Genomic DNA, 26,593 nt, shown 5'->3' with positions numbered 1-26,593 from the left:
AACAGAGCTGCAGAAACATCCCTAATTCCAGTGCAGGTTCTGTGGGAAGCCAGGGGGATTGCTGAGCACAGCCAGGATGTTCACAGTCCCATCCTGCCTGGATGCCAGTAACAGATCAGATCCACCTACTGGGAGCCCTAATGCACTGGAGATCAGCAGCCCTTGCTGTGCCCTCAGCCCACGCCAGGCATTCCATGGCAGGATGGGTTAAACACAACTTCTCCTTCACACACCCATGCTCACCACCCATGATCACCTTCTCTCCCTTCATTTGTCCCCACAATCAGTTGCTGCACCACCTTCCCAGAGTCTGAGGTGGACAGACCTGCAGCTCCTGGCTTCTCCTGCCTGCTCTTCTCAGAGATGGAAGTGGCTCTTGCTTTCTTCTGGCCCTTAAGAACATCTGGTTGCAAGAACCTTTCAAAGAGGACTGAGTGCAGCCTCCCCATGACAGCAGCCAGCTCCCACAGCTCTCGTGGCTGCTGGATTAGCAGCCAGACTTGAGATCTTGAGGGTCTTTTCCAGCCTAAATGATTCCATGATTTTAACCATCAGCCCCTAATGGCAACACAGCCTTCAGTTCACTCATTCCAACACCTCCTGTCCCAAGGCCCTCAGGAACAAATCCCACAGCACAGAACTCCACAGAAGGTGCCTGTGACTCCTTTTCCTGGGAGTTCAGACCTGCTGCTCCTACAAGTGTTCCCTCCACTACTTCTCCAGCACCACATGCCCTTGGATCACATTATCAGCTCCTTCACTTCCTCCTCCATCCCTGGGATGCCTAGGTGGTCTAAGTCAATCTCTGCTTCTAAAAAGGGGAGAGAAAGGACAGATGTCAGGGACTTCTTCACTGTCCTCCCCAAAGGAAGGGCACAGAGGCCTTAGATGAGTGCAGGAAGAGGTCAGTGCCAGACTCAGCTTGGCTGGCTCTGGATCCAGGTGCCTCAGGGTGAGCAGAGCAATTCATGTTAAACCTCATGATGAGGAAAGACCAGGAAAGCACTGGTCCATTCTCAGCAAACAAGAACAGTTGACAACAGCAAATGCTGAGTTCAAGCTGTTATATACTTTTTTACACCAGTGAAGACTTGACATTTTATGTGACAGCTGATATTAATAAAAGTGACAAACAGGCAGGAGCAGAAAACAGAAGCAGAAAAAGAACAAGAGACACAAGAGCCCACAAGTGTTGGATACTGGCAGATCGTTTGGACATGAACTTCACCCAAGGGAACTCAGAGTGGGTGAAATCAGCTCAAAGTCAGGGAGAACCTGAACAGGGTGGGTGAGAAACCAGGGGGAAGATGGTGAATGTCATCCCTGATGTTATAAAGGGAAAAGGGAGGGAGCCATGGGGTTGGACTAAATTGAGAAATCCCTTTCAACCTCAGCCGTTTTCTGATTGTGTGGTGCAGACCTAGCACTAACCTGCTTGCTGGAAAATTCTGGAAAATGTCTTTTGAAGCAGCTAGAAGAAAAGAAGGATACAAGAGGTAGCCAGAATAACTTTATTAGACCAGTCTGAGAAAAGGTGGGGATCCCACAGAGAGGGTTTGAGGAAACACAGAAAGCAAGAGAGGGACATTTAGACTTTCCTAAAGATATAAATAGGTGTTAGACATCCTCCTAGACATGCAGGAAAGCACAGGCTGACTGAAGTCAGAGGTGGATGAAGAGTAGATTAAACCCCACAAACTTTAAAGCACAGCAAGAAATGATCCATCCTGAATTTAGTGGCATGTGGTGCCTGGGAGATGGAACAGAACAGAATGCTCCAATTAAATCTGCACACTGCAAAGCCAAGAGCTACAAACACACTGACAGGCAGGATTAAATTCATCTGAAATCTGTGTAACCTGATGCACAAGTTTCTAAATTGGGGAGGAATAATGAACCGCATGTTGCAAAACAAAAAAAAAAAAAACCATCCCAGTGAGGATTCTAACCAGCCCAGACAGCAGGCACAGCCAGAACCTGCCAGCTGATCCAGAATGAATCCATGCCCTGGGCTGGGCATCACAGTGCTGAGCAGGGAAGGGAGGCCAGGGGAGGAGAAACAATGATGGGTGATGTAGAGGTTAAGAGGAATGACCTCAGAATCCCAGACCTGGCCTGGAGAGTGCTGGAGAGACAGGAGCAGGCTGGATGCAAAGGCTGAGAGCAGCCAGCACTGGGACATGCAGGGCCTGGCATTCCCAGCACCCCAGTCAGGGTTAGCCCTGCCTGACACTGATCCTTCATTAAAATTACCCTATTTTCAGAATAGCTGGATGAGAACCTTTCCATCATTATTCTTCTCTTATGGTACTGAGTACTTTGAGAACATTACTACATTAATTTTTAAGGCAGCTTAACAGACAAACCTCTACTTCAGACAGAATCTAAGGAAGAAAATAATCCGAGTGTCTGCTCATTTCAATGTTCCCCTTGTGTTCTGTTGAGACTTCATTTCTCCATCGTGAGCTGCACTTCAAAACCCAGCTAAGGGTCCAGCTGATCCCAAGAGGGCGGGTCAAGAGCACAGGTTAAGATGGTTCCCAGGAAACAGAAACCACCTTCCAAAAGTCTGATTTAGCTTATTTGTGGTAGCAGGAGGGGATGGGGAACTTGGGTTCCATTTCAGTCTCTTAGAAGGAACTTGACCTCCAACACCAAACACTTCTATACCTGTTATTAAACCATAACAACATGCACCTGCAGAATTTGCTTTTTGAGGCCTCTATAACAATTAAAGTGCCACACGAGTCAGCTGCAAGTCAAGACTCTGTTTCAAAGCTTGGGGACACCAGAGTGTTCTTAAGTAAGGAAAAGAAGGTCAGTACAACTGTTTTCTTTTCAGGTCTGAGAAAGACTTTACAGTTTTGTTGCAAGTTACAGCTCCAGGCACCAAATATCAAAAACATTGTTCCAAGTGGCTAAATACCTGTTGGAGTCAGGGGGAAAGGGGAAAAAAAAACCAAGAGAGAACACTGTTCTAGGCAAGAGCACAAGCCGCTGAATGAGCTGGATTTAAACTTTCAGCAGAAAAACCAGCATTTACCACGGATGGGAAGAAAACATAACATTTATCAAATAAACAGAGAAGCTTTAGCTGGAGCAAGAGGATGCTTTGAACTGCAGCAGAGTAACCAAAGCCAGAGTCCCTTCACCACAGAGTGACACAGCTTTACTATGAGCTGCATGGCACAGACATCCTGAAAGGGCTTGAAAAGGAGGAGGATTCCCTGGAAACAGGGCTTTGAAGGGCTGTGCTCTGGGAGAACACAACTGCTATCTCCTTCCACCAGTGCCCCAGGTGTGAAGTTCCTTCCTCAGAAGTGTCACTCCTGTGAGTGAGGCACCCTAATGTTCCCAGAGATCCTCCTCAAGCATCATCCAGGTAAGGATTTAATTCCATTTGGCAGCCACAAGACTATCAGGAGTCAAGCATCAGTTAATCTTCCCTGTGATGGTGAACCCTGGCACAGGGTGCCCAGAGAAGCTGTGGCTGCCCCTGGATCCCTGGAAGTGTCCAAGGCCAGGTTGGATGGGGCTTGGAGCAGCCTGGGATAATGGAAGGTGTCCCTGCCGTGGCAGGGGTGGCACTCGATGGCCTTTAAGGTCCCTTGCCACCCAAAGTAGACTGTGATTCTGTGTCACATCACTCCAACCAGGGAGCTGATCTAGCTGAATACTAACCCTATAAACTGTTTTTATTAATAGCACTGTTTTTCTTCCAGCTGTATTAGCTCCCTACAGAGCCATGCAAGCCCAAAGCCACCACAGCAGGGCTGGGTGATGCATGGATGGGAAAAGCAAAGTCCCCCTTCCAGGCCAGGAGGGAGCCTAGGCAGGGTGAGTGCCCAGCTGGGGCTGAGCTAACATTTCTGCTCTTGGATAAACCAAAGCTTCTACCATCAGAGCAGTACTTTCCCCCTTGGATGATATGGCTAACTAACATTGATTTATGTGCTCCAAACCCAGAACATTCCTTGGAAGTTAGATAAACCACACACAAATTGCAAGTAATGCTGGAAGGGTCTATAGAGCCTCTGTGCAGCTCTGGACAGAAATATTTATTGCGTTTGGCATGGAAGCTGCAGTCTGGGAGCACTGGGCAGAGAACACAACTGGGTGAGCACTGCTGCACCAGGGAGCGAGCAAATTCCTTCTTTTCCTTTCCCAATAAATTATTCACAAAGGTGAACAGCTGTCACACTGACATTTCAGATCTGAAATATAGTTAAGAGCAAGTTATAACGAAGGCAAAGAAAATGAATGTCAGAAAGTTGTTGGGGTTTTTTTTCAAATTTCAGATAAGCTCTTTAGCCCTGGGGTTAATCAGAGCTCGGGAGCTCAGCTCCCATTCCAACTTCTTCCCTGAAAAATGTCTCTTTGTGCAGTCTGGATGTAAACACGCACAGTAAGGGTATTTGTATTTAATATAATTTAATGGGACACACCTTAAATTCATGGCCCAGGGTAATCCAAATACCAATGGTCCTTCACAGAATGTTTGTCTTCCTTGATCAACCAACACCAATTATCTATTACCTTCACATGCAGTCACAGTGAAGGACTTTGTACTGCAGCCACAGAATCAGAGAATCGTGGAATGATTTGGATTGGAAAGGACCTTGCAGATCATCCAGTTCCACCCCTGCCATGGACAGGGACACCTTCCACTGTCCCAGGCTGCTCCAAGCCCTGTCCAACCTGGCCTTGGACACTTCCAGGGATCCAGGGGCAGCCACAGCTTCTCTGGGGAACCTGTGCCAGGGCCTCACTAACCACACAGGGAAGAATTTCTTCCTAATATGTAACACAAATCTCTCCTCTTTTAGTTTAAAACCATTTCCATTCTTGTCCTATCATTATCTGTCCATGTAAAAAAATCCCTCTCCTCTGTTTTATAAGCCCCCTTTAGGCACTGGAAAGGGCTCTAAGATCTTGCAAGAGCCTTCTCTTCTCCAGGCTGAACAGTCCCAGCCCTCCCAGCCTGTCTCCATGGGAAGATTTCATGAATACACACAATAGTTGCTTCAAAAGGTAAAAATATTTCAAGTACAGGAGGCTGGCTGTCAGCAGCAGTGCTGAGCAGGACACCAGTGCCTCTGGGTAAATGCTGTTCTTTCCACAGCCAGCACCATTTCTCTTATTTCTTCTCTCTGCAGAGCAGTTAAATATTTAACAAATTTAAGCATTTTATGTTCACAAGCAGAAGCAGAGAAGTTGTATCTCACTCACAGCCACAAAACCCAAGAGACCCAAGATCATCTCCACAAAGGCTTCAGCTCTCAGATCAATAGGAATTAAAAGGCAGGAGAGAGAGAATCAGGCACTAGCTGGACTGAGCCCTGGGGTTTCTCCAGAGCTCCTCCATACGTGCCCAAATCCCCAAGAAAGGATTGAAGGCACATCACAGGGAAGTTTACTTTGCATCAATTCCACAGGCACTGGAAGCGAACACGCTCACACACCCCCGCACAAACAGGATGTATCTCCTGATGGAAATCTGTTTTGTAATCAAAATCTTGATTGCTTCATTTGTGGGGAGAGGGAAGGTGGATCAGAAACATAAACATACACAGAAATTATAAAGCTGTGGATTCCAAGTTCAAATAGGAACCCACAGAGATTATATTCCGAGAACAAGGAGCAGCCAGAACATCCCCAGCCACGTTCTGTGACAGAATCAGACACCTGCAGCTGCACACTGCTTACTAAAAATTAAACCCTGCACCATTTATCTGCCTGCCAGCACATGTTTACCAAGTACTAGGACTGCCTTTCCTTCCCTCAACCCAAAAAGAGAAGTTATATTTAGAATCTGTGCTTTTATTTCACAGACTCCAGGATGTGCCACGGCCTGTGCATCCTCCCCATCATTTCAAACCTGACCAGCAGAACTCACAGCCCATGCTGGGATTACTGGGATTACTGGGCTCAGGCTGGAGAGGACAGAGCTCATGGTGTAGCTGCCAGGAAAACTGGGATGTAACAGAGGTTATGGCAGGAGCATTGGGACAGAATTTCCTCTGAGCTGTATGGACACATCATAGCCAGGCAGTCAGCAAGAGGAGCAGTGTCACTGCTATGGATAAATGCAGCATTCAAGGAGCGAGTGTTTCCCAGGATCATGGAATGGTTTGGCTTGGAAGAGACCTTCAAGCTCATCTCATTCCAACCCCCTGCCATGAGCAAGGACACTTCCCACCAGACCAGGCTGCTCAGAGCCCCAATTTCAGTTCCACCAGAACAGTATCCAGTTAAACCACATGTCCCATTCCTTCAGACATTCCATGTGCAGAGCTGAGTGCTCATGGTGGGTTTTTCCCCCCTCCCCAGCCAAGTAACAAGAGCCCAAAATGCATTTGGGAGCACCAGAGGCAGAGGTTGCTCTGTTGGTCTGTTGGATCCTTCAGAAACTGCCATGTTACGGAATCCCAAGGGTGCCAGCTGTGCCCAGCCCTCACATACCAGGGCAGGCCTGCCCTGTGCCCCAGCCACAGCTCTCCAGGCTATACTCACCCATTTGCTCCACAATTTCAGGTGGGAAAACTCGAGAAGCAAAAGCTCTTCGGAAGATATCAGAGAATTCTTTGTCCAGGCCTCCAATGCCCATCTTCTCAAAATTCCAGTCTGGGTTGATGATTGACTGCCGGTTCTCCTTGGTCTTTGATTTACCTGCAAAACCCAAGGAATGGCTTCAAACACACAGCCCAGCAGAACTCCAGCACACACAGACACCAGAACAGCTCTGCAGGTCAGATCCCACCCCATGAACTCCGTGCTCAGTTTCAGGTGTTGGCCAGAGGGACACATTGTGACAAGGACACAAGGACAGGACACCAGAGACCCAGCTTAGTAAATTATTTTCCCAGCCTTTCAACTGCCCAGTTCAGGGCTTTCTCCAGCCAGGTGCTGCTCCCATGTATTGAAGGATCTACAGTAGATTTCTTTGCCACAAATCCACCCAGGTGCCCCTGGACCCACATAACCTCAGCACCCAGCTCACGTGGCTGCTGCCAGAACCAGTATCCATTCCTTTCCAGGCCACCTGGAATGACAATAGGCTTGTCCTGCATCCTCCTCAGTACTGCTTTTTCCAGTCCCCACCTGCTCTTCCCTGAGCAGCAGCAGCTCCACACTGGAACTCCTGTTCCTCCCTCAGTCTGCTCTCTTCCTGCCACAGCCTCTGACGGGCAGATGGACCTGCAAGTGCTGTAGTTTGGTTGTACCTTCAATACAGGCACAGAATGATGCTCTGCTTTGTTCATACCCCTCTATCAGCAATATGTGATCATTCTGAACAGCCAGGTTTAACAATTCCTCACAACAGGGCCCAGGCTGCATGAGATGGGTCCAGCATTCCCCTGATCCTAGCCAGGATCTGGGCCCACCACAGCCATCAGTTTGACTGAGGTCAGGAGAGCTCTTCCTCCCACACATCATTTACAGTTCTTTGTGTTGAATCTCCTCTGCCATTTCCTGCCTTAGCCACAGAGCTCAGCCAGAGCCAGCTTGGGCACCTCATTGCTCCAGCTTTTTCCCAGTTTATTCAATAATTACAATGAGCAGCAAAGGCCCAGCAGAGATTCCCACTGCACTCCACTCACATCAACCATTTCCTCCTTCTTTTTCATCACTCACTGACTCATACAAGGACCTTCTTTCTCACAGATCTCTGTTTTGATTCTTTTCTAAGAAAATTTGACAAAGAACTATGCTGGAGGAGCTTTGACAAACAATCAGCCCATGTCAGCCCTTGTGCTTTCTGATGCTTGTAATGAACTCCAGTGGGATCACGAGGCAGGACTGCCCTTACACAGGACAGGCTAGCCCTTCCCAGGGTATCATCTTTAAAAAGGTATTCTCTAATTTAATGCTTTATTACAGATTCTGTTGATTTCTTCTGTACAGACCTCAGGTTCAAAGATCTGCACCTCTCCAGACCTTCCCCAGAATCCTTTGGAAAGGAACAGCACACTCACCACTCTTAGTCCCCAGATACTGGAGCAATTTGCAGCAAAGTTACACAAAACAATTCTTTTACAATGTGGACAAGCAAAGGCCAGTCCTGGCAAACCACCACAGTTCACTGTCTGTTCCACAACCCCTTCCAGCCCCCTCCAAGTGCAGCCAGACCCCTGAGCACTGTTTGCAGCCCTTTACCCACCTCCTTTCCCTGCTGCTGACAAGCCACTGACATTGCAGCCTCACAGAGTTCCTCACTCACTCCCTCTGCAGATGAGCCTGGAAGTACTCAGGGCATTCAGGAAGCAGAAAACAAGGACAAATGCTCCTGGAAGGATGCTGGCAAGTCCATGTAGTCTCACCTTAGGTTTATTCAAGGTGTCTATAAACAAGTACTGACACTTTTATCTGTAAGATCGACCTTCCACATGGCTTTCAGCATCCTCAGCTACCAGGGAAACACTCAGAGATCTGACAAGCCAGAGAGAAAGCAAAGACACTGACAATTATCCTTAACTCCTGCAGAAGTGAGATGATTTCTTAGACTTACACAGTGCTGTAAGGGTCGGCCCTTAATGGATCCCCCAATGGGGGCCAATTCCAACCTAGAACATCCCAGACTCACAGAGAACACAGAGCCACAGGTTGCTTTGGGTTGGAAGGGACCTTAAATCCCATCCAGTGCCACCCCTGCCATGGCAGGGACACCTTCCACTATCCCAGGCTGCTCCAAGCCCTGTCCAACCTGGCCTTGGACACTTCCAGGGATCCACAGGCAGCCACAGCTTCTCTGGGCACCCTGTGCTTCCTCATCCTCACAGGGAAGGATTCCTTCCCAATATCCAATCCTGGCAAACAACAAGTGTGCATTTTGCTGCTCTGTTCCACAAGCTCTCCTAGAGGTACTTCATGTTGAGCCAGATAATGAATGAGCACCAAGAGTCCAGGAAGCACAGCAAACAGCAGCTCTGTGTCAGCTGAACCAGACTCTTTAATCCTGGTCTAAACACATCTGGAATCAATATTTCAATTCCAAGGGCAGCAAAACAAACAAACAGGAATGTTCCCCTGTGTAACATGCCAGGGACAGCCCAACAGCACTTGGGATACAGAGCACCTACAGCCCTGCAGGGAGACCAATCCACAATTCCCCTGTGTTTATTATCCCAGTGCTGCACTCCAGCTTTTAGGCCAGACCCCTCAGCCAGGGCTGTTCCTGCTCCCACAGAGCTTGGCCTACACTCCCCCCTTCTGGCTGCACCTCAGCACAGTAAAATTTCTGCAGATTGGATTAAAACCTCATCCATTGGTTTCATAACATATTTTTATGCTAAACAGAAAAAACAGAACTGGCTTTTTAAAAAATTATTACAATTCTTCTCTACTGAAACAATGCAGACCCTTTACTGAAGGCAGAGCTCAGTGACACTCACTTCACTTTCATCTCCTCTGTCACAATTTAATTATTCAGAACTTTACAATTCCCCAGAGACCAACAAAGCACATTAAGCAGCTCTGCCTCAGATCAATGAGGAGATTAAATGAAGTACCAATTTGACAGAAGTAAATCGAGGCACAAGCAGCTCTTTGGTCTTGTCTGCAGACAATGAAACAATGCTGGGGAAGGGTCTCCATTCCCAATCCACCTGCTCTCCCACAGCACCACCCCTCACACCCACAGGTGCCAGGAGGGACATCACAGCTCATTGTATGGCTCTGAATATTATCCAGGTGCAATGTCCCTGCCTGCTGTGACCCAGTGAACAGTTATTTAACACTCCTGAACACTGAACAGTGTGATCCCACAGTCACAGGTGGGAACTCCCTGCCCTGCCCCTGCAACCTTCATGTGGTGCAATTAACAGCTGTATCCTCGTTAAGATGCTTCATTACAGCCATCTACAGCCCAGCCTAAGACCTGGGTTGGGGTTTCAGCACAGGCTGAGCTCAGGTTGAAGCTCTGATGAGGTGCAAGGTGTGGTTACACAACAGCCTCCCCTCTTCCCACTTTTCTGCAGTGACTGTGGCACAGGAAGCAGCTCCAGGACACAAAGTCCTTGATCCACACTGGAGGGAATGTGGCCCTTCAGGGCAGCATCAAACCTCAGCTGCACCCTGCCACAAGCTCCTGCAGGGCTGGATGAGCTGAATTCTCCTTTCCTAAGTGGCTGCTACCCTCAGATGGTTTATTCCTGTAACAAATACAGCACTGAACACTCACAGCCAAGCAGAGCTGTGCTTCAAAAATGTGTAAAAATAAACCTCATGGTTCCCTGAGCTCCCTCCCAGCAGCCTGCCCTGCCACACCTGATCTGTGGAAGAGCAGCAGCAAAAGGAGGAGTTTCCTTAACTCACAGACTCTGGGAGGAAGCAACAAAGGAGGGAAGAAAAATAAAAAAAAAGAAAAGTCAAACTGTTCAGCCTTGAATCACAGCCAGAAAGAACAGACACACCACCAGCAAGGGAGGGATCTGGTGCTTGGAAAGTCACCCACCTCATAACACTGGGAAGCAGAGGAACAGCAGGTGTCCCTGTTCCCCAGGAAGCCACCACTGGCCCTGCTCCCCAGGAATTCACCACAGCCCCAGGGTACATAGAGTCACTGCAGGGAAAGGCCTCACTGCCCACTCTGGGGTTCAGGTCCCACCATTGAAACCAAGGAACAGCCCAGATCCAGCCCAACCCCACAGCAGTTTCTTTCTAAAGGAATGTGTAGAGGACACACCAATAATTCCCCAATTTCTTTGATAGCCAAGCATGATACTGTACACAGAGATTTGTTTTGTTGAGGTTTCAGAAAATGTCTCTTTAAATCAAAGCTCCCAGCTGTGTTAATAAACTCGTGCAAGGAGTTACACACACAGTGCCCCCTGTACTGCTCTGCAGCTCCCATAGCCTTCCCTAGAGCAGCACTTCGGCACTCTGCTTACACATTTTAAAAAGCTCTCAATTTCCTAATCCCTTCTCTTTTAACTAAATTTAATGGGAGAGCTGTTGGCTTGTTACTGTCCCTGAAAACATCAGTTTTGATGTTTAGAGTTAAAATATTTTGACCAGTCTGCTGGATCTACTAGTCCATTTGGCTTTGCTTATCTAGGCCTAGGAATGAAGAAAAAAAAAACTTGGAGGCAACAAAGTCTTCAAGGTCTGAAAAGCCCAGATTTCAGGCATTATTTCTCTGTTTGGGTGCAGGCACTCACCAATCAGATTGAGAGAGGAGTTCTCAGCTTTCTCAAAGGCAACCTGACTGTTCCCAAGAACCAAACCAACCTCGATCTGCAAAGGGAAGGGAAAGAAATAATTATGTTAATTACTATCAGACTCAGCTTCAGATTGCTCTTTTAGTATCCCCAAACACATCTCAGAAGGCAGGAAAAAGGAGCAAAAGCTCCACTTCAAAAGTGATTGGGAACAATGAGAAATACCAACACCTCCTCTAAAACAAACACCATGGAATGCAGAAATTCACCAGGTATAAAAATTTGGCTTTTAAAAGTTAATGCTTTGGTTTAAACCCAACTATTTTATTTCAGCAAGATCTAGCAAGTAAAGGAGAAAAAATCATGTCCTTTTTACAGAAGGAAAAATCAAAACTAGACATATCTGGAAGACAAGCTCAAGAGAGGCTGTTTCCAAGAATTAGTACTTAAAGTCCAAAAGCCATTCCTTGTATCCTCCCCAGCTCTGCACTTTAGTGGAGACTGCACTGAACTGCAAATGATGCTCTTTTTCTTCTCTGACACAGCAGTCACAGCCAGAGGAACCAGATGTGTCACTTCTCCAAAGGCAGGTCAGCCCAACTACTCCTGGCAGCATGATCTGATCAGCACTTGCAGCTCTGCAGTCCCCAAGGAATAGAATGAATTCCTGGAAACCCACCTTCTGCTTTTTGCTTGTTCCAGACTCCCCTTTGAGAATGCTGGGGTCCATGGCTTCCATGTCCTTCACCAACAGCCCAAAAAGCTTGTCATTAAAGCTGAACACAAGCTGTGGAAAGGAAAAAAAATTTCATTTAAAAAAAAGCTAAAAAGGATTCTGACAAGACTTCCAAGATTTCAAGGTAAAGAGGCCTGAAGATTAAGTTTACCACCCAGCAACTCCCATGGAGTTTTTCCCTTGTAAAGCTCTGGGATGCTTTCCATGTGCTTTCCCTGCCCCGATGGAAGAGTAACAGATCAAAAGTGGCAGAACATGAAGTCAGCTGGAGAAACTCAAAGAAAAATTCTCCTTCCAAGAAAAGCATCTATTCCCCCCCTTTTCTCCCCAGCCCAGTGTTCTGTATCATCTCATGACATTTTCCTCTCACTTCAATAATTGGTGCTAGTCATGGAGAACAATTTAGCTCAAAACTTTCAGATCTTTTGCATTTCAGTTTGACAAGGACACCTCAGGAATAGTGCTAATGAGAGACAGAGTGAATGTAATGAGAAGTAGGGTCCATCCCACAGAAAACCAAGCTGGGTCTGCACAATTCCTTTCCTTGAGTTTGCATTTCCAGCTGGCTTAAGATTCAGACCTGGCAAGTTGTAAATACAATGAGAGACCACCCTCCACCTGTTTTGAGAACAAGGCAAAGCAGAGGCTGTCACAGAGAGCTTTGCAGGGGCTGAAGCCCATCTGCTGCAGAGCTGAGCAGGCTCAGTTACAGGGACATCAGCTTCCCAAGATCCCCAAGGAAAATACTTCATCCCTGTTTTGCTACTTAACTCCATAGAGTAGAAATAATCATAGAATCCCAGAACAGTCTGAGTTGGAAAGAACCCTAAAGCTCACCCAGTTCCACACCTTCCACTAGACCAGGCTGCTCTAAACCCCATCCAACCTGGCCTTGGATACCTCCAGAACAATAAAATACACTGCCCTTGGGAGGTGCCACTGAGAATGAATTAAACCTGGGTGTTTGTTTTGATCTTATAGAGAAGAAGGCAAAAGTGACTTACCAAAATATCCCAGGAGTTGCCATGCTCAAATCTAATGCAGAGGGACCTGAGCTCTCCCAAGCCTTGGGATTTTCCTCCCCGATTCAGGTAAGGACAGGGCAGATTCCAAACCCCTCTGCCCAACCAGTGAAAGTCTCAATGGTTTGACTTTTCCTAAAGACACCATTCACACAAGGAACAACTCCTGCTCCTCACCCAGCCTTTGCAGAGCCCTTGGCACCCTGATGCTCCCTCACCAGCCTGAACATGGGGTTTTAGCCCAATTTAGCCTCAAAGCCCACCTGCTGGCCCACGGAGAAGGCCTGGCTGTTGAACTGCTGGATGAACTCTGCAGCCATCTTGTCTGTGTCATAGGGGTTGGAGTCGATGTTCTTCTTCTGCAGGAAGTCGATCTCGATGGTCATGGTGCCAATGCACTGCTTGGTCTTGTCGAAAGTGTACAAAGAAACTGTGAAAAAAACCAAAAAACAGAACATTTCAGGACAGCAAGATCCCCCCAATGTATTAAATACATTTGGCAATACATGTCCTTCCCTTGAGAATGAGCACTTGGTAAAACTGAATATATTATTTCTGATAGAGACCCTTATTTATCTTACATCCATGTTCTATTACAAGGTCAAAAATACAGCTAAATTTCCACTGAAAATCCCTGCATTGCTTTCAAAACTCTTAATAAATCTTTCAAACAGCTCAAACACCACACAAACTTTGAGGGGTGAGGACAGTGAAAGCAAATTCAGACATGCTGTGGTCTCACACAGCTGTATCTCCACCCAGGGGTTGGGACACATCTCCAGGAAGCCCAAAAACAGTGACAAGAGGCCATCACTGGTTTTCTGTGGCAAGAGGTTGCCAAGGTCTTCTCCAGATGAGGCAGAAAGTGAACTACCTGCACATTCAAGTGCAGCAGTGCAATCTGTCAGCCCAAAACAAAGCACATCATCAATTGTCCTTCATCCCTGACAGAGGAAACAGCCCTTACCCCAGAGGTGTCCTTGGGCCTATCCTGACATTCCCAGGTTACCTTCAGTGATGCAGAATCAGCTGAACAGAAAGCCAAGGGGCAGGGAAGGCACTGCAGTCATTGTCAGCCTGATCCCACAGGTACAGCATGTCAGAAACAAGAGGCCACTCAGGATGGAAAGGAAAGAGGGGAAGAGGATGGAAAGGAAAGAGCAGCACAGCCCACAACTGCAGGGACACTGCTCAGCATGGGCAGGACCTCACCAACAGGCAGGCCCAGCAACCCACAAACCAGGCTGCAGCAGAAGTCAATGGCTCTCCAGAACACTTAGGAACATTAAAGGCTTGCTTTGAATCTGGAGAACAAAGTCTCTGCCACAGAAGCCATGGCTAAGGGTGAAGCAGCAGGAGGGGAATGTGGGAAAGGTGCTTCAATCAATCTGTGTTTTCCTGTCCAGCCCTTGGCTGCAGAATGGCTCCAGAATAAACCTGCAGATGCTGGGAAGGTGTGATGGCAAAGCAAGGCTCCAGCATGGTCTGATACAGGACTTGTTCACATGAAGGGAACAAGGAGAGCCTGTCTCTTGCTGAAGGTGTTACCAGAAGACACAGCACACATCAAACATCCTTCCTGGGATAAGCTGCCAAAGACTGATCTTCCAGGAAACAGGGATAAAGATGAAACACCAAACTGCTTCCTGATCTTCTGCATCGAGTTCTTTCCAACAGGGTATGGCAGCAGGGTTATCCCTTCAGTCCTGCAAGCAAACCCCAAGAGCTCCTCTCACCTTTCAGGTCACCTCTGGGCACTTTCCTTTTTCTTGCCAAATCTCAGGGCTTTGTCAAACAAGAGCTTCTGGAAGGAATATCAGTCCCTGGATTTGGTCCCATCACAGGCCTGAGGTGTCAGCTGCACATCCAGGACCGAGGGGAACACCCAGCACAGGGCTGCAGCCCAGTCAGCAGAGTACAGCACCAGCTCCAAGAGCCTGCAATGTCCCACAGAGAGGCTGGGAAGGCAGCAGAGACCTCCCTGGGATGGGAAAGCACCTGAGACAGCCCTGGCTCCAGCTGTGCATCTCTAATGGCAACACGGAGCTGCTGCAGCTGAACTGCACAGAAGGCAGGACAGCCACACCCACTCAGGGCACTCTGCCTTCCCACCAGGAGAACCACACACCTGGAAAACCTTTACTGTATCATCAGGGGCTCAGCAGGACTCACATCACCACTCCACAGAGCCGTGGGCTGCATTTGCAGCTGACATTTAAAACACAGCTTCCACATTATCAGGGGAGCAGGACAAAGCACGAGCCCTGGTAAATCACTGGGTTTGTGAACACTTCTCCCTACCTGCAGAATGCCTTTACAAATCCCTTCCACCCAGCAGGGAGTCAGATGACATTTAGTCACTCTGCACAGAATCACTGCATTATTTTTGTTAACACAGGCTCCCACGTAGCTGGAAGGTTTACAGCAAAGCCCAGGACAAGGACATCACAAACTGCTCTGACAGCTGAGCACACAGAATATTGGTGCTTCTTTCCCCAAAAGACTTGAGTACTGAAAAGCATTCATCTCTAAGTGAGTTGGCACATGATCAGCAGTCAAACAAGGGTGAGAAATAAATTAATTTATGGGTCTCTCCTCATTATAGGTCATTCTTCAGTTAAAACAAAACCAGCTGGCAAAAAAATCACAGATTAACAGAACCATCAAGGCTGGAAAAAGGCTCTAAGATCACCAAGTCCAACCATCAACCCAGCACCACTACCACTAAACCATGTCCTCAAATGCCACATGCACCACTTCTTCAAACATTTTCAGGGATGGTGACTCCACCACTGCCCTGGGCTTCCTGTTCACAGCCTTTACAGCCTTTTCTATGAAGAAATTTCCCTTAACATCCCACTGACACCTCCTCTGGCACAACTTGAGGCCTTTTATCCTGTCCCTTGTTCCCTGAGAGGAGAGACCAAGCTCCTCCCAGATCACTGTAGGGAGCAGGAAAGTTAGCCCTTAGCCTGCTTTTCTCCAGTTAAAATCCTGCCTTTCCAGCCAGGTCTGTGAGACACCCAGTTGTGCAGAGAGGCAGAGACACCCACTGCAGCCTGTTCCTACAAACACATCAGACTTCACAGCCGAGTCCTGATCCGTGCTGAGACCACAGGAGCTGGGAAAACCAACAGCCAGGAGTGAGCTTCCTTCAGAGCACCTCACACCCACAGCTGCAGCACTCCTCAGGCTCAGTCCTCCTCACTCTGACACAGGATGCAGCCACCAGCTCTGCTCACAATCCCAAAGGAAGGAATTCCCTGGAATCACTGCAGGTAATTCCAGGGGCAAAGCAGCAGCCCAATAACAGTGTGCTGCAGTGCAGCACCACGAGCCAGCCAAGCACCAGAGCAGGATCCCAGCAAAGCACAGGATGAGCTGCCCTTCCCAGGAGCACAGAGGTGACTCCTGATGCCTCAAAGAACAAACATAATCCATTACCTTGACCTCCTGTAGCAAAGGACTGGGAGACCCTTCAGTAACAAGCTATTGCCAGCAGTCTGGTCAGTATGCCAGCAGCTACAGACAGGTTCAACAGCTGCACCTGCACCTGACACTGATCCAACCATCCCAAAGCAGAGGGAATAGTGACAGCATTAAGTGACAACAGACAGAGCTAATCAGTCTCCTTCCAACGGGCCAGGGCTTGGGGAGGCTTGAGGAAGGCTTGGAACTGGGATACAAATTTTTAGTTTGAACAATGGCATCCCTGGCCCCTCATCTTGCTGCAGAATGTTCTGGTCAGTTGTTGGTGCAAACATCAGTGCTGCTCCCAAAGCTCAGCACTGCAGGACATGCTGCTGCTCCTCCTGGCACTGAAACATCCCCTTCACTCCAATGCTGATACCAAGAAATTCCCCAAGGACAAGAGCTGACCTCTATCAGTAAGTGTTCTCTAGAGACCCAGAATAGGTTATCCAGGACATGTTCAATGTTCATATCTGCATGTGGACACTGATAGCCCACAGGGAGCCACACTGAGGTACCAGCAGGTGTCTGGAGAAACTGCCAGAGCAGCCCTCCAGGTCTGGAAAACACTAAATGCAGAAAGGCTGCAGAGAGCAGAGCAGCTCCTTCACTAACAAGGGTCTCACATCACCTGGAGAAAGCCTGCAGAGCTGAGATTTCCTCATTCAGATTCAGTTCAGGATGGAAACAAGAATGCAGCTTTTATAAACACATCACAGTCACTGTGCTGACTGACTCACCATCGATCTCCTGTCCGATGGAAAGGCCGGCCCATTTTCTCTGGAAAACAAATCAAGAATGTCAGAACTCCTGTCCTGCAGAACACCTGCCCTCTCAAAGGCAGCCTCCTCACTCAGAGGGAGCAGCATCCCCTTCAGCAGCAGAAAAAAAGGGGCAGAATGGAATATCCCAAAGACCTCCAAATTAACAGAAAACAATCTAAAAACATTGAATAATCTCTTTAAACAATTCCATCTTGTGACCTCAGGAGCTTGTTCTGCCCAGTGTCCTTCAGGTTACTGTCTCCCCACCATCCTGGAGGCAGAAGTTGTGCTGCTGGACAGGCTTTTTGTCCTTCTGCTCATTTCCTACCAGACCCCAGGTTCTGAGCACTCCACAGGTGCCAGAATGGCTGTTACACACCCCATGAGCATTTTAAAAGCTTGTTCTAATGGCTCTAAGGTACAATATTACCTGAGCCAAGGGAACCAGTAAGAATGAAACTGTTCAAATCCTTTAGGTCCCTACAAATTCCTTTAGAAAGATTTGTGCTGCACAGAACTGCCAAAGTGGGAAATGGTTCACAAAATCATGTGGCAGGAAAAATCTATAACTTTTACAATTTCAGCAGTTCTGGCTGGATGATTGCAAACATGAGATTTTGCCAGTGGCTGCTGCTGTGTTACAGATTGGCTGCTGTGTGTTCACAGCCCCTCAGATATCAAATAGAGGCACCAGCCACAGACACCTGTAGGTGTCATTGCACACAGCTCTGGGGAGCTCCCATCTGAAACGCTGTACTTTATGGTTATTTGTATTTGCCTTTTTGTCTGGGAGAAGGAATACAATGACCTTGCTTACAAAGCAAACATTTCCCCCTTTACACCCTCTCCAATATCCACAGAATATCCTGAGCTGGAAGGAACCCACAGGATCATCCAGTCCAACCCCAGCCCTGCACAGACACCCCAACAATCCCACCCTGGCCATCCCTGGCAGCATTGTGCAAACACTCTGGCAGCCTCAGGCTGTGCCCATTCCCTGGGGAGCCTGGGCAGTGCCAGCACCCTCTGGGGTAAGACTGGTCAGGATCTTCTCTGGGGCAAGAGATACAGCTCAACCTCCTTGTTCAGTTGGCTGGTTTCTGCTAAAGGTTTGTCATCACTCTGCAGCAATTCATCTTTTAGACTCTCAGGATACAAAATTTGTCACAGCTTTTGGTGTTAAGAGTTAAGAGTCAAGATTATCACAGAGTAAAGGTGGTCAAGAACTTTACATGACTAGTGAATGTACAACAAACAGATGTTCTGGAGGCCTCAGACCCAGACATCATCATCCCTGAACATGCACAGCAAACACACATTGGTGTGAGGCAACTATGCAAGTTGGGAAATACTGGGAATTAAAACCCAGCATCAGGAAACCCCAATGCTCAGAGGGCTGGAATAGCTCTGTTGTGGGAACAGGCTGAGGGAATGGAAGCTGTTCAGCCTGGAAAAGGCTGCAGAGGGATCTCATTGAGGCTGTTTGATACCTAAAGGGTGCTTAAACCTGAGGCCAGACTTTTTAGTAGGAACTGTAGCAATAGGAAAAAGGGAAGATTGTTTCAAATTAAAGGAGGGTGAATTCAGACATTTCATACGGTGGAAGTGGTAAAACACTGGCACAGGCTGCCCAGGGAGGTGGGAGAGCCCCATTCCAGGGAATATTGAAGGTCACACTGGACAAGGGCTGTGAACAAACTGGTCTGTTGGGAAATGTCCCTGCTCACTGCAGGGGGTTGGACCAAACGGTCTTTGAAGGTTCCTTCCAACCCAGACTACTTTATGGTTCTATGAAATCAAGGATTCACCTCCCAGTAGCTGCAACACTCCCTACCCAGCCCCTTCTCCAAGGGGAGCACCAGGGCTCATTTCAGCAGAGGGGCTCCCCTGGCCCCACAACAACAACTGTAAAACACAAAAAACAACCCTAGACCTGAGTGCACTGATTTGAACAACACAACATCTCCTGCTGATCAGGAGTTTGGGCATCACAAACCACAGCCAGACACTGGTGAACACAACATTCACCAGTGTTCCCCATTCACTCAGCTGGACAAACATAGTTCCAGCAGCACACCAAAAGGCAAAATGTCATCTGGGGGCTTCAGCCAAGATGTGCTGAGGAGAAAAGGTGTTTGCAGCACAGAGACTGGGCTTTGGAGCAGGGAGATATGAAAGCACTGACAGAGACCACAACTGCTGCAGGTTCATGGGATGAGACTCAGGGTGAGCAGTTAAAAGCTACAAGCTTCATTTTTTGATCTAGAAGTTAATTATATTCATTATTTATTCTAACCATGATTTAACATCTGATGATGAACTAATTAAGAAAGAGGAGACAATTTATTTTATGCATTTCCTTGCACTTTTCATCTAAAAATACTAACAATGACTGACTGTAGTCAATAAAACTTCCGGCAGGTCTTAAGAAAGAAAAACACAGCAAACCCTTTAAGGGAAACAATAAGAATTCACAAAGGGCAGATATTGCTTAGGCTTTTCCTTTTCAAATAGTTTGTTTCTGGTGGATTTTTAAAAGGTTAAATTACACCTTTTCCAGTACCTTTATCCCACCATGCACTAAAAATAGATCAAAGTAACACAAACATGGTCACTTCAGTTGTAGTAAAAGCCTCCTTGAACTTTTGCTGTCAGAAATCAAATTTGCAGCATATAGTTATTCCAATTAGAAAACTTCTCTTCAACCCTGATCCCAAAAGAGATTTTACTTATTCTGCAGCAGAGCAGGAAGTCCAACCACCCCATACCTGGGGCAAGCTGAAGGCGATGCTGCCAGGGACGACCGAGGGGTGAGTTCTCAGCGTGAAGATGTATTTGTGGTTGGGAGAGGTCTTCACCACAACATGCCTAGAAAAGAAAACAGTATTTTACTTTGATGTGTACCAGGAGGGTTCTGCATTGCTCACAGTGCTGCGAGAACTCAATAGAAACACCCAGCTTATCTCTGGGGCTCCACAGGGAAACCAGAAGCATTGGAGCCACAGCCCAGCACAGACACCCAGCAGGGTGACAGAGCCCATCACCCTCACTGGTACAAAGGGATCTCAAAGCCCAACTGCAAAAAATTGCACCAAAAATTACTATTTATATCCCCCCCCAGTAGCCCTTTACTTCAGGATTGCACTGTAAAAATGAGAGAGAACCAAACCACACTAACAAGCACTGAGGCTGCTGCAGCTAAAAATCAACAGCAGTTTCACATCTCAAGCATTAACACCAAAGCATCAATATTTTTCCCTCATACAAGCACTATCCCCAGGTGTGATGCCAACAAGAAGTAGGTGCAAAGCCCATACAGGGATCTGAGTATATTGTTTAGAAAAAAATTGGAGGAATTTCTGTACAATAAGTAAAATCACACAGGCCCTGAGGCTGCGCCCCTTACTGCAAGTGACCAACTGGTCCTGAACTCAACATCTGAGTGGCTGAAAAAACAGCATCATACTGTTGGAAAGAGACCCTTTGGGAAAAGGCCTGGGGGTGCTGATCAACAGCAGCTGAAAAGGAGCTGATGTGTGCCCAGGTGGGCAAAAAGGCCAAGGGCACCTGGCCTGTATCAGAAATGGTGGGGCCAGCAGGCCCAGGGCATGACTGTCCCCTGTGCTGGACACTGGTGAGGCCACAGGTGATGAGGCCCTTGAGTTCTCAGGTCAGTTCTGGCTCCTCACTGCAAGGAAGACCTTAAGGGGCTGGAATGTGCCCAGGGAAGGGAATGGAGCTGGGAAGGGGCTGGAGCCCCAGGAGTAGTGTCTGTTGGGTGGGTTGTGTGGTTTGTGGGGGTGTTTTTGTTTTGTTTTTTTGGTTGTGTTGGTGTGGTTGGTGTTGGGGTGTGGTTTGGGTGTTTTTTTTTTTTTGTTTTGGTGTGTGGGTGCTGAGGGGACTGGGTGGGCTCAGCCTGGACCTTCTCATTCTCCACAACTCCTAACAGGAGGGGGCAGCCAGGAGGGCAGGCTGTGCTCCCAGGGAATAGGGACAGGATGAGAGGGAATAGCCTCAGGCTGGACCAGGGGAGAGAACATCAGGAAGAACATCATGACCAGGGTTTGGATAGAACATCAGGAAGAACATCATGGAAGGGGCTGCCCAGGGAGGCAGTGGGATCCCCATCCCTGGAAGTTTCCAAAGTAGGCCTAGATGTGGCACTCAGTGCTAGGTGACAAGGTGGTGATCAGGAACAGGTTGGACTCGATGACCCAGGAGGCTTTTCCTTAATGATTCCATGATTCCATCATAGAACAGTTATAAAAGCAGAGCAATACAAGCAGTCAGGAGCAGACACAGCAGCAGCCATGGCATGTGCCTGTCTGTCACACTCAGAATTGAAGCTGTCAGCAACAAAGATACTCAAAAGCTGCTTACACCTCTCCTCAGACTATGCCTGATAGCTCTTATCATGTGATAGGCAGACAGCTTGCTGGCATGAGAAAGCAAAACCAAAGGAGGCTGGGATTTGTGTGCTCTGGCAGCAGGGTGATGGTGGAATTGGGGTTCCCCTCATCTTCCTCTCACAGCTGCTGGCACTGTGGAATTTCATCCCCCTCACCAACCCCACGGTCAGGAAGGGCAGGGTGAGCTGTGCTGGCAGCCCAGGCCCACACTGCTGGCCCTCCTCCCTCCCTTCAGTCCATGTTTTCCATGCACATATGCTCCCTACACTTTCACTTGCACATGCCCAGCCAATCCAGCACCATCCAAGGGATCTGCACTGGCAGTTCCTGTGTGCAGAACAGCTCCAGCCACATGGCAGGAATGAACATATGGCCCTTGGAGACAAGAGGAAGTGTAGACCAAACCAGGAGCCATGGCAGCCCAAACCAGGAGCCATGGCCAGCTGTCACCTGCAAGCCGCCCCAGGCACTGCTGGCACTTAGTGGCTTGGCAGGGTCAGAGGCATTTTCAACACACCAAAGTGACAACAGAGCTCCCACAGGCAGATACTGAGCTGAGCCCTCACTGGTTCTGACCCAAAATCACCCATCAGCTGCCAGGACACCCTTCCCTCTCCTCCTCCTCCTGCCCCAGGCGTAAATCCAGGAACCTGGTACAGGCGGTGAAGTTCCATACAAATGTCACAGGGGAGAGCAAGGCATTTATTGGTGCTGCATGGCAGCCAGGGAAGGTTTATGGAGACTGGAAGACAGCAGATGTCACTCCTGCCTTCAAGTAGGAGGATCCAAGGAATTACAGGCTGGTCAGCCTCACCTTACTCCCTAGGGAAGTGACAGAGCGACTGATCTGGGAAACCAAACATATTAAAGCACAGGAAAGTGACTGGGAGTCACTCTGAGCTTGGATTTAGGAGAGGTCAGCATGGATTTACAAAGGAAAATCTGTCCTGACCAGCATGACAGCTTTCTCCAATGAAATGGTGAGCTCTGAGGCTGAAGGGAGAGCTGGATTTATCCCAACATTAGCAAACTTTCCACACAGCCTGTGACATGCTGTGATACAGACTGGGCAGGGAGGGGCTGGAGGCTGAACTGCTGCACTTGGGGCTGCAGCCAACAGCATCAAACCCCACTGCAGGTCACTGGGATGTGCCCAACCCAGGTGTCCATGTGGGGCCAAACTATTTAACCCCTTCATTCCTGAGCAGCCAAAGGGACAAAACTCCTCAGCCAGCCACAGGGGACACAACTGGTGAGCTGCTGCTCAGATGGACCTTGACAGATCCCATCAAGTTCAATAAGGGAAAGTGCAAAGTCCTTCCACGCAGGGGAACAATCCCATGCACCAGTGCAGACTGGGGGCCAACTGGGGACGAAGAAGCTCTGGAATCCAGGTGGACAATGAGCTCAACAGGAGCCAGCAACACATCCCTGCAGCCAAGGTGGGCAACATCCCTTCGGGGTGCATTAGCCAGGAACAGCTTGCACTGGCACAGGTTGCCCAGTAAATCTGTAGCTGCCCCATCCCTGGAAGTGTCCAAGGCCAGGCTGGACGGGACTTGGAGCACCCTGGGATAGTGGAAGGTGTCCCTGCCCATGGCAGGGGGTGGCACTGGATGGGCTTGAAGATCCCCTTGCAGCCCCAAGCATTGCATGACTCCATGATTAGGGAGAGTGCCAGCAGCAGGGACAGGCAGTGGTCCTTCCCAGATGGAATGCTGCTCCAAGGAAAGCTCACTCTAAAACAAGCAGTGGATAAAGCAGAGAGCTGTCCAGGAGGCCAGGACTGAAAGCAGGAGTTTTCCAGCACAGCATCATCCACAGTAATCCAAATTAGTATCGACACACGACCAGCTGGAGAGGAAGGTGTGACACTGCAGTGTGAGAGAAACATGCCCAGAGGCAACACACAAGTTCCAGCTACAATTCTGGAATATTTCACCACAAAATACACTTGATGACAACTAACACCTGACTGAACACAGCTCATCAGACAGGAAAAGACCCAAAATTAAAGCTTTTTATAGCCCCAAATGGATCCTGAGCAGTGCACACAACAGTGATTTCACCATGCAGAGATTCAGCTTCTCCACAGGAAGAAACAAACTCCACCACTGCTGGGCTTCACTTCAAAAAAGCAAAATGCAAGAAAATTAGAATACCTGGTAAAAATATTAGGGAGGAGTATCCACAAAGATTTGATAACAATTACTATGTTGGAGCATTCCATTCACCAAAACCATTTCCAGAAAAGACAGCTAAGCCTGACATGTGGCAAATAGATGCCAGGCAGAAAAAAAAGGAAAAATAGAAAAAAAAAGATTTTTGAAAGAAAATACTAGGAAAGGTCAAATCCTGACAGGTTCTGTGAGAAAAATCTGCATAAGGCGCAGGAACAAGCATGTTTCTTCTCAAGGACAGCAGGAGCAGGCAGCTTCCAACAGGCTGTAAGTACTACAAATGCTCAAACTAAGGCAATAGCAGAAAAACTAAATGCATTTTTCTACACTGGTATTTACCAGGAAGAAGCTCAAAGAGCTCATGGAGACACATGGGAGAAATCTCAACCTCATTAAGAGCTTCTGCTTATAGATGAACAAAAGGAACAACGAATCACCAGGGCCAGACAGCTCCCAGAGCTCTCCCAGGCAAAGCTGCTGCTCTATTCCGTGTGTAAATCCTCGCCTGGAACGGTGAGAACCATGCCAGCTCTTAGGAAGGGCTCCAGGGAAACTGAGCCCAGGAAACTGCTGGTGAGTTTGCTGGCCAGGCTGAGCACACGAAGAGAAACTCCACCAGACATAATTTAACCTGGGAGTTCATCAGTTTTTCTGTTGCTGAAGCTCAAGCAGAGCTCCTGTGAGGGAGGGGATGACTCAGGTATCCGTGTGGAGGTGCCAGCAGGCATTTCATCCCATACAGTGCATGTTTGGAAACCCACAGCAGTCATTCAGCAAGGGCTCCTCAGAAAATAAACTGGCCTGAGAGAGGGATGGTCTTGCCATGTGAAAGGCAGGAATAACAGAGAAGAACAATGAACAAAAACCTGCCGTTGAGATAACCTGCCCTGACTGCTGTCCCCTCACAGCCTGGATATTTTCAGAACTGGTTTCTCTCTCCAAACTGCACCAGAAGTCCTCAAAGTAGAAGCAGGACACAGGAGCTCAGGATGGTGCCACTTCCCAAACCATTCCACACCATCCATTGGGATAACACTGCATGGCCTCCCGTGAACTCCTGCAGACTGAGCGCTGACTCATCCCTGCCCAGCTCAGGAGATGCAGAAAACTAAGCACGAGAAGATGATCAGCAGCATCCTGGGTTGAAATCATCTCCTTGATGCAAGGGCAAGCTCCAGCTCTACACCCCCAGCAGCAAACGGCAGTGTTAGAGCAGAGCCCTTTGTAGGACTGTCACCAAGAGCCACTGTGAGCAGGCAGCCATGCTGAGGGAGCTGAGCCAGGGCTGGCTCCAGGGATCTGCAATGCAGCACCAATTCCAGCCCCAGCACTGCCGGAACACCGGGAGCTTCCCTGGGCTCCCATCTGACACTGCAAAGCGTCTGCAGCAGCTGCTCCCAACCAAACACACTGCTGGTGTGTGAGCACTGACTGCAGAAATCAACAGCTCTCAGGAGAATGGGAACAGCCAGAGCCACAGCCAGCCTGCTTAGCCAGCACTTCCCGGGGCACTGCTTCCTGCAGCTGCCACAAATGCCAGGAGAGAGGGTTCTGGAAGAGAAAGGAACACAGCCGGCTGCAGGTCTGGCAGCTGGGTCCCTCCAGGACATCCATATTGGAGGAAATTAAAGTTTTTATAATGCATGAGGTACAATGCTCAGTTCAGGTATTTCTGTAACTCAATTACTTTGGAAAAAAAATCTACCTGGGGAAAACCATCCTTTGAAAAGATCAGACACTTCCGTGTCCAAGCAGACACTTTTGCCTGCTTCTGACTCTAAAAGTTCTGACCCCTTTTTTGGGGTTTTTAGGGGACTGGTTTTGACTGGTTTTGGCATTTTATACTCAAGTTGGGCTCATGAAATCACAGGTCAGTTCATCGCTCCAGGGCCAGGACAGGTCCCAGGGCAGCAGAGCTGACTGACAGCACAGCGAGGTGAGTCCTAAACACATCCCTGCATTCCTGCAGCTCAGCACCACTGTGTTCTCCAACTTAGCAGAGCTCACCTGGGGCAGGTATTTTATCTGTGGCCTGGATATATAATTCAGTATCTCCTTTAACATTCTTTCCCATTTTTCAAACCCAAGCCCTTCTGCCTTGTGCTGCATGTGATACTCCCCTTCAGCTGAAATTAATGACTTCTGTCTACAACCTACATACTAAAGTCTGTCAGAGCTTCCCTAAAGCTGCAGCAAAGCAAGGAAACTGAGTATGTGAATTGGCTTCTTTTAATACAAAACCCTTCTGTGTGGGCTGAGCTGAAAAATTCATGTGTTTTCCACCTAAGTAAACCCCAGAGTCAGATTCTATTAGCCACCCCAGAACTGCAATTAAAGAATCCAACTTGTTGTGCCCACACTACTGCTTTTCCCTTTTGTTCTTGTGCATGAAAACCCCGAGAACAAGAGGGAGTTCTCCTGGCTCTGCTCAGCACTCCCATATGATGTGAAAGTGAGAACATGCCCCGAGTAACACAATAAAATGATAACATCGGTTTTGAAATAGTTCAAATATTCTCACTGTGTAACAGGAACAACAGCAAAACCAAAACAAACAAAAAAGATCACAAAAAGTTCTTCATTAAAATAATGATTCTATTAGCTAAGCAGATTTCTCCCAAGGGAGAAATGCTTCAGAAAAAGTCACCCTTCATCCACCATTTCCCATTTGCAGAAAGAGCCACATTAAAGTTCTGATCTCTAAAGACACCAAAGTTTTGTTAATCAGAACTGTGCTGTTAATCAAAAAGGTGCTGTGTTCACCTTTCCAAATCTGAAATGTCACTCCCCCTCCATCCAGATTTTGAAAACAATTCCTTTTTGGTTAAAAGCTGAAAGAGCAGAAGCACAGA

At 48.1% G+C, this 26,593-nt stretch overlaps 1 protein-coding gene across 2 annotated transcripts in view; it reads right to left on the bottom strand.

Annotated features, from left to right (window-relative positions):
* The window catches only part of NSF (N-ethylmaleimide sensitive factor, vesicle fusing ATPase), a 72,918-nt gene that overhangs the window by 33,054 nt on the left and 13,271 nt on the right, over window positions 1-26,593 (bottom strand). For both annotated transcript variants that reach the window (XM_085040002.1, XM_085040001.1), the window contains exons 3-8: window positions 19,921-20,020; window positions 17,129-17,168; window positions 13,181-13,347; window positions 11,839-11,946; window positions 11,160-11,235; window positions 6,514-6,669 (exon numbers count right to left, since the gene is read on the bottom strand). In XM_085040002.1, the coding sequence (XP_084896128.1) occupies window positions 6,514-6,669; window positions 11,160-11,235; window positions 11,839-11,946; window positions 13,181-13,347; window positions 17,129-17,168; window positions 19,921-20,020 (647 nt within the window). The remainder of the gene's footprint in view (window positions 1-6,513; window positions 6,670-11,159; window positions 11,236-11,838; window positions 11,947-13,180; window positions 13,348-17,128; window positions 17,169-19,920; window positions 20,021-26,593) is intronic.

Source organism: Lichenostomus cassidix, chromosome 27 (assembly GCF_008360975.1).
Source record: "Lichenostomus cassidix isolate B80296 chromosome 27, HeHo_3.0, whole genome shotgun sequence".
NCBI classification, from domain to species: domain Eukaryota; kingdom Metazoa; phylum Chordata; class Aves; order Passeriformes; family Meliphagidae; genus Lichenostomus; species Lichenostomus cassidix.
Note: the sequence above shows the minus strand (reverse complement) of the source record. Positions and strands in the feature narration are given on the sequence as shown.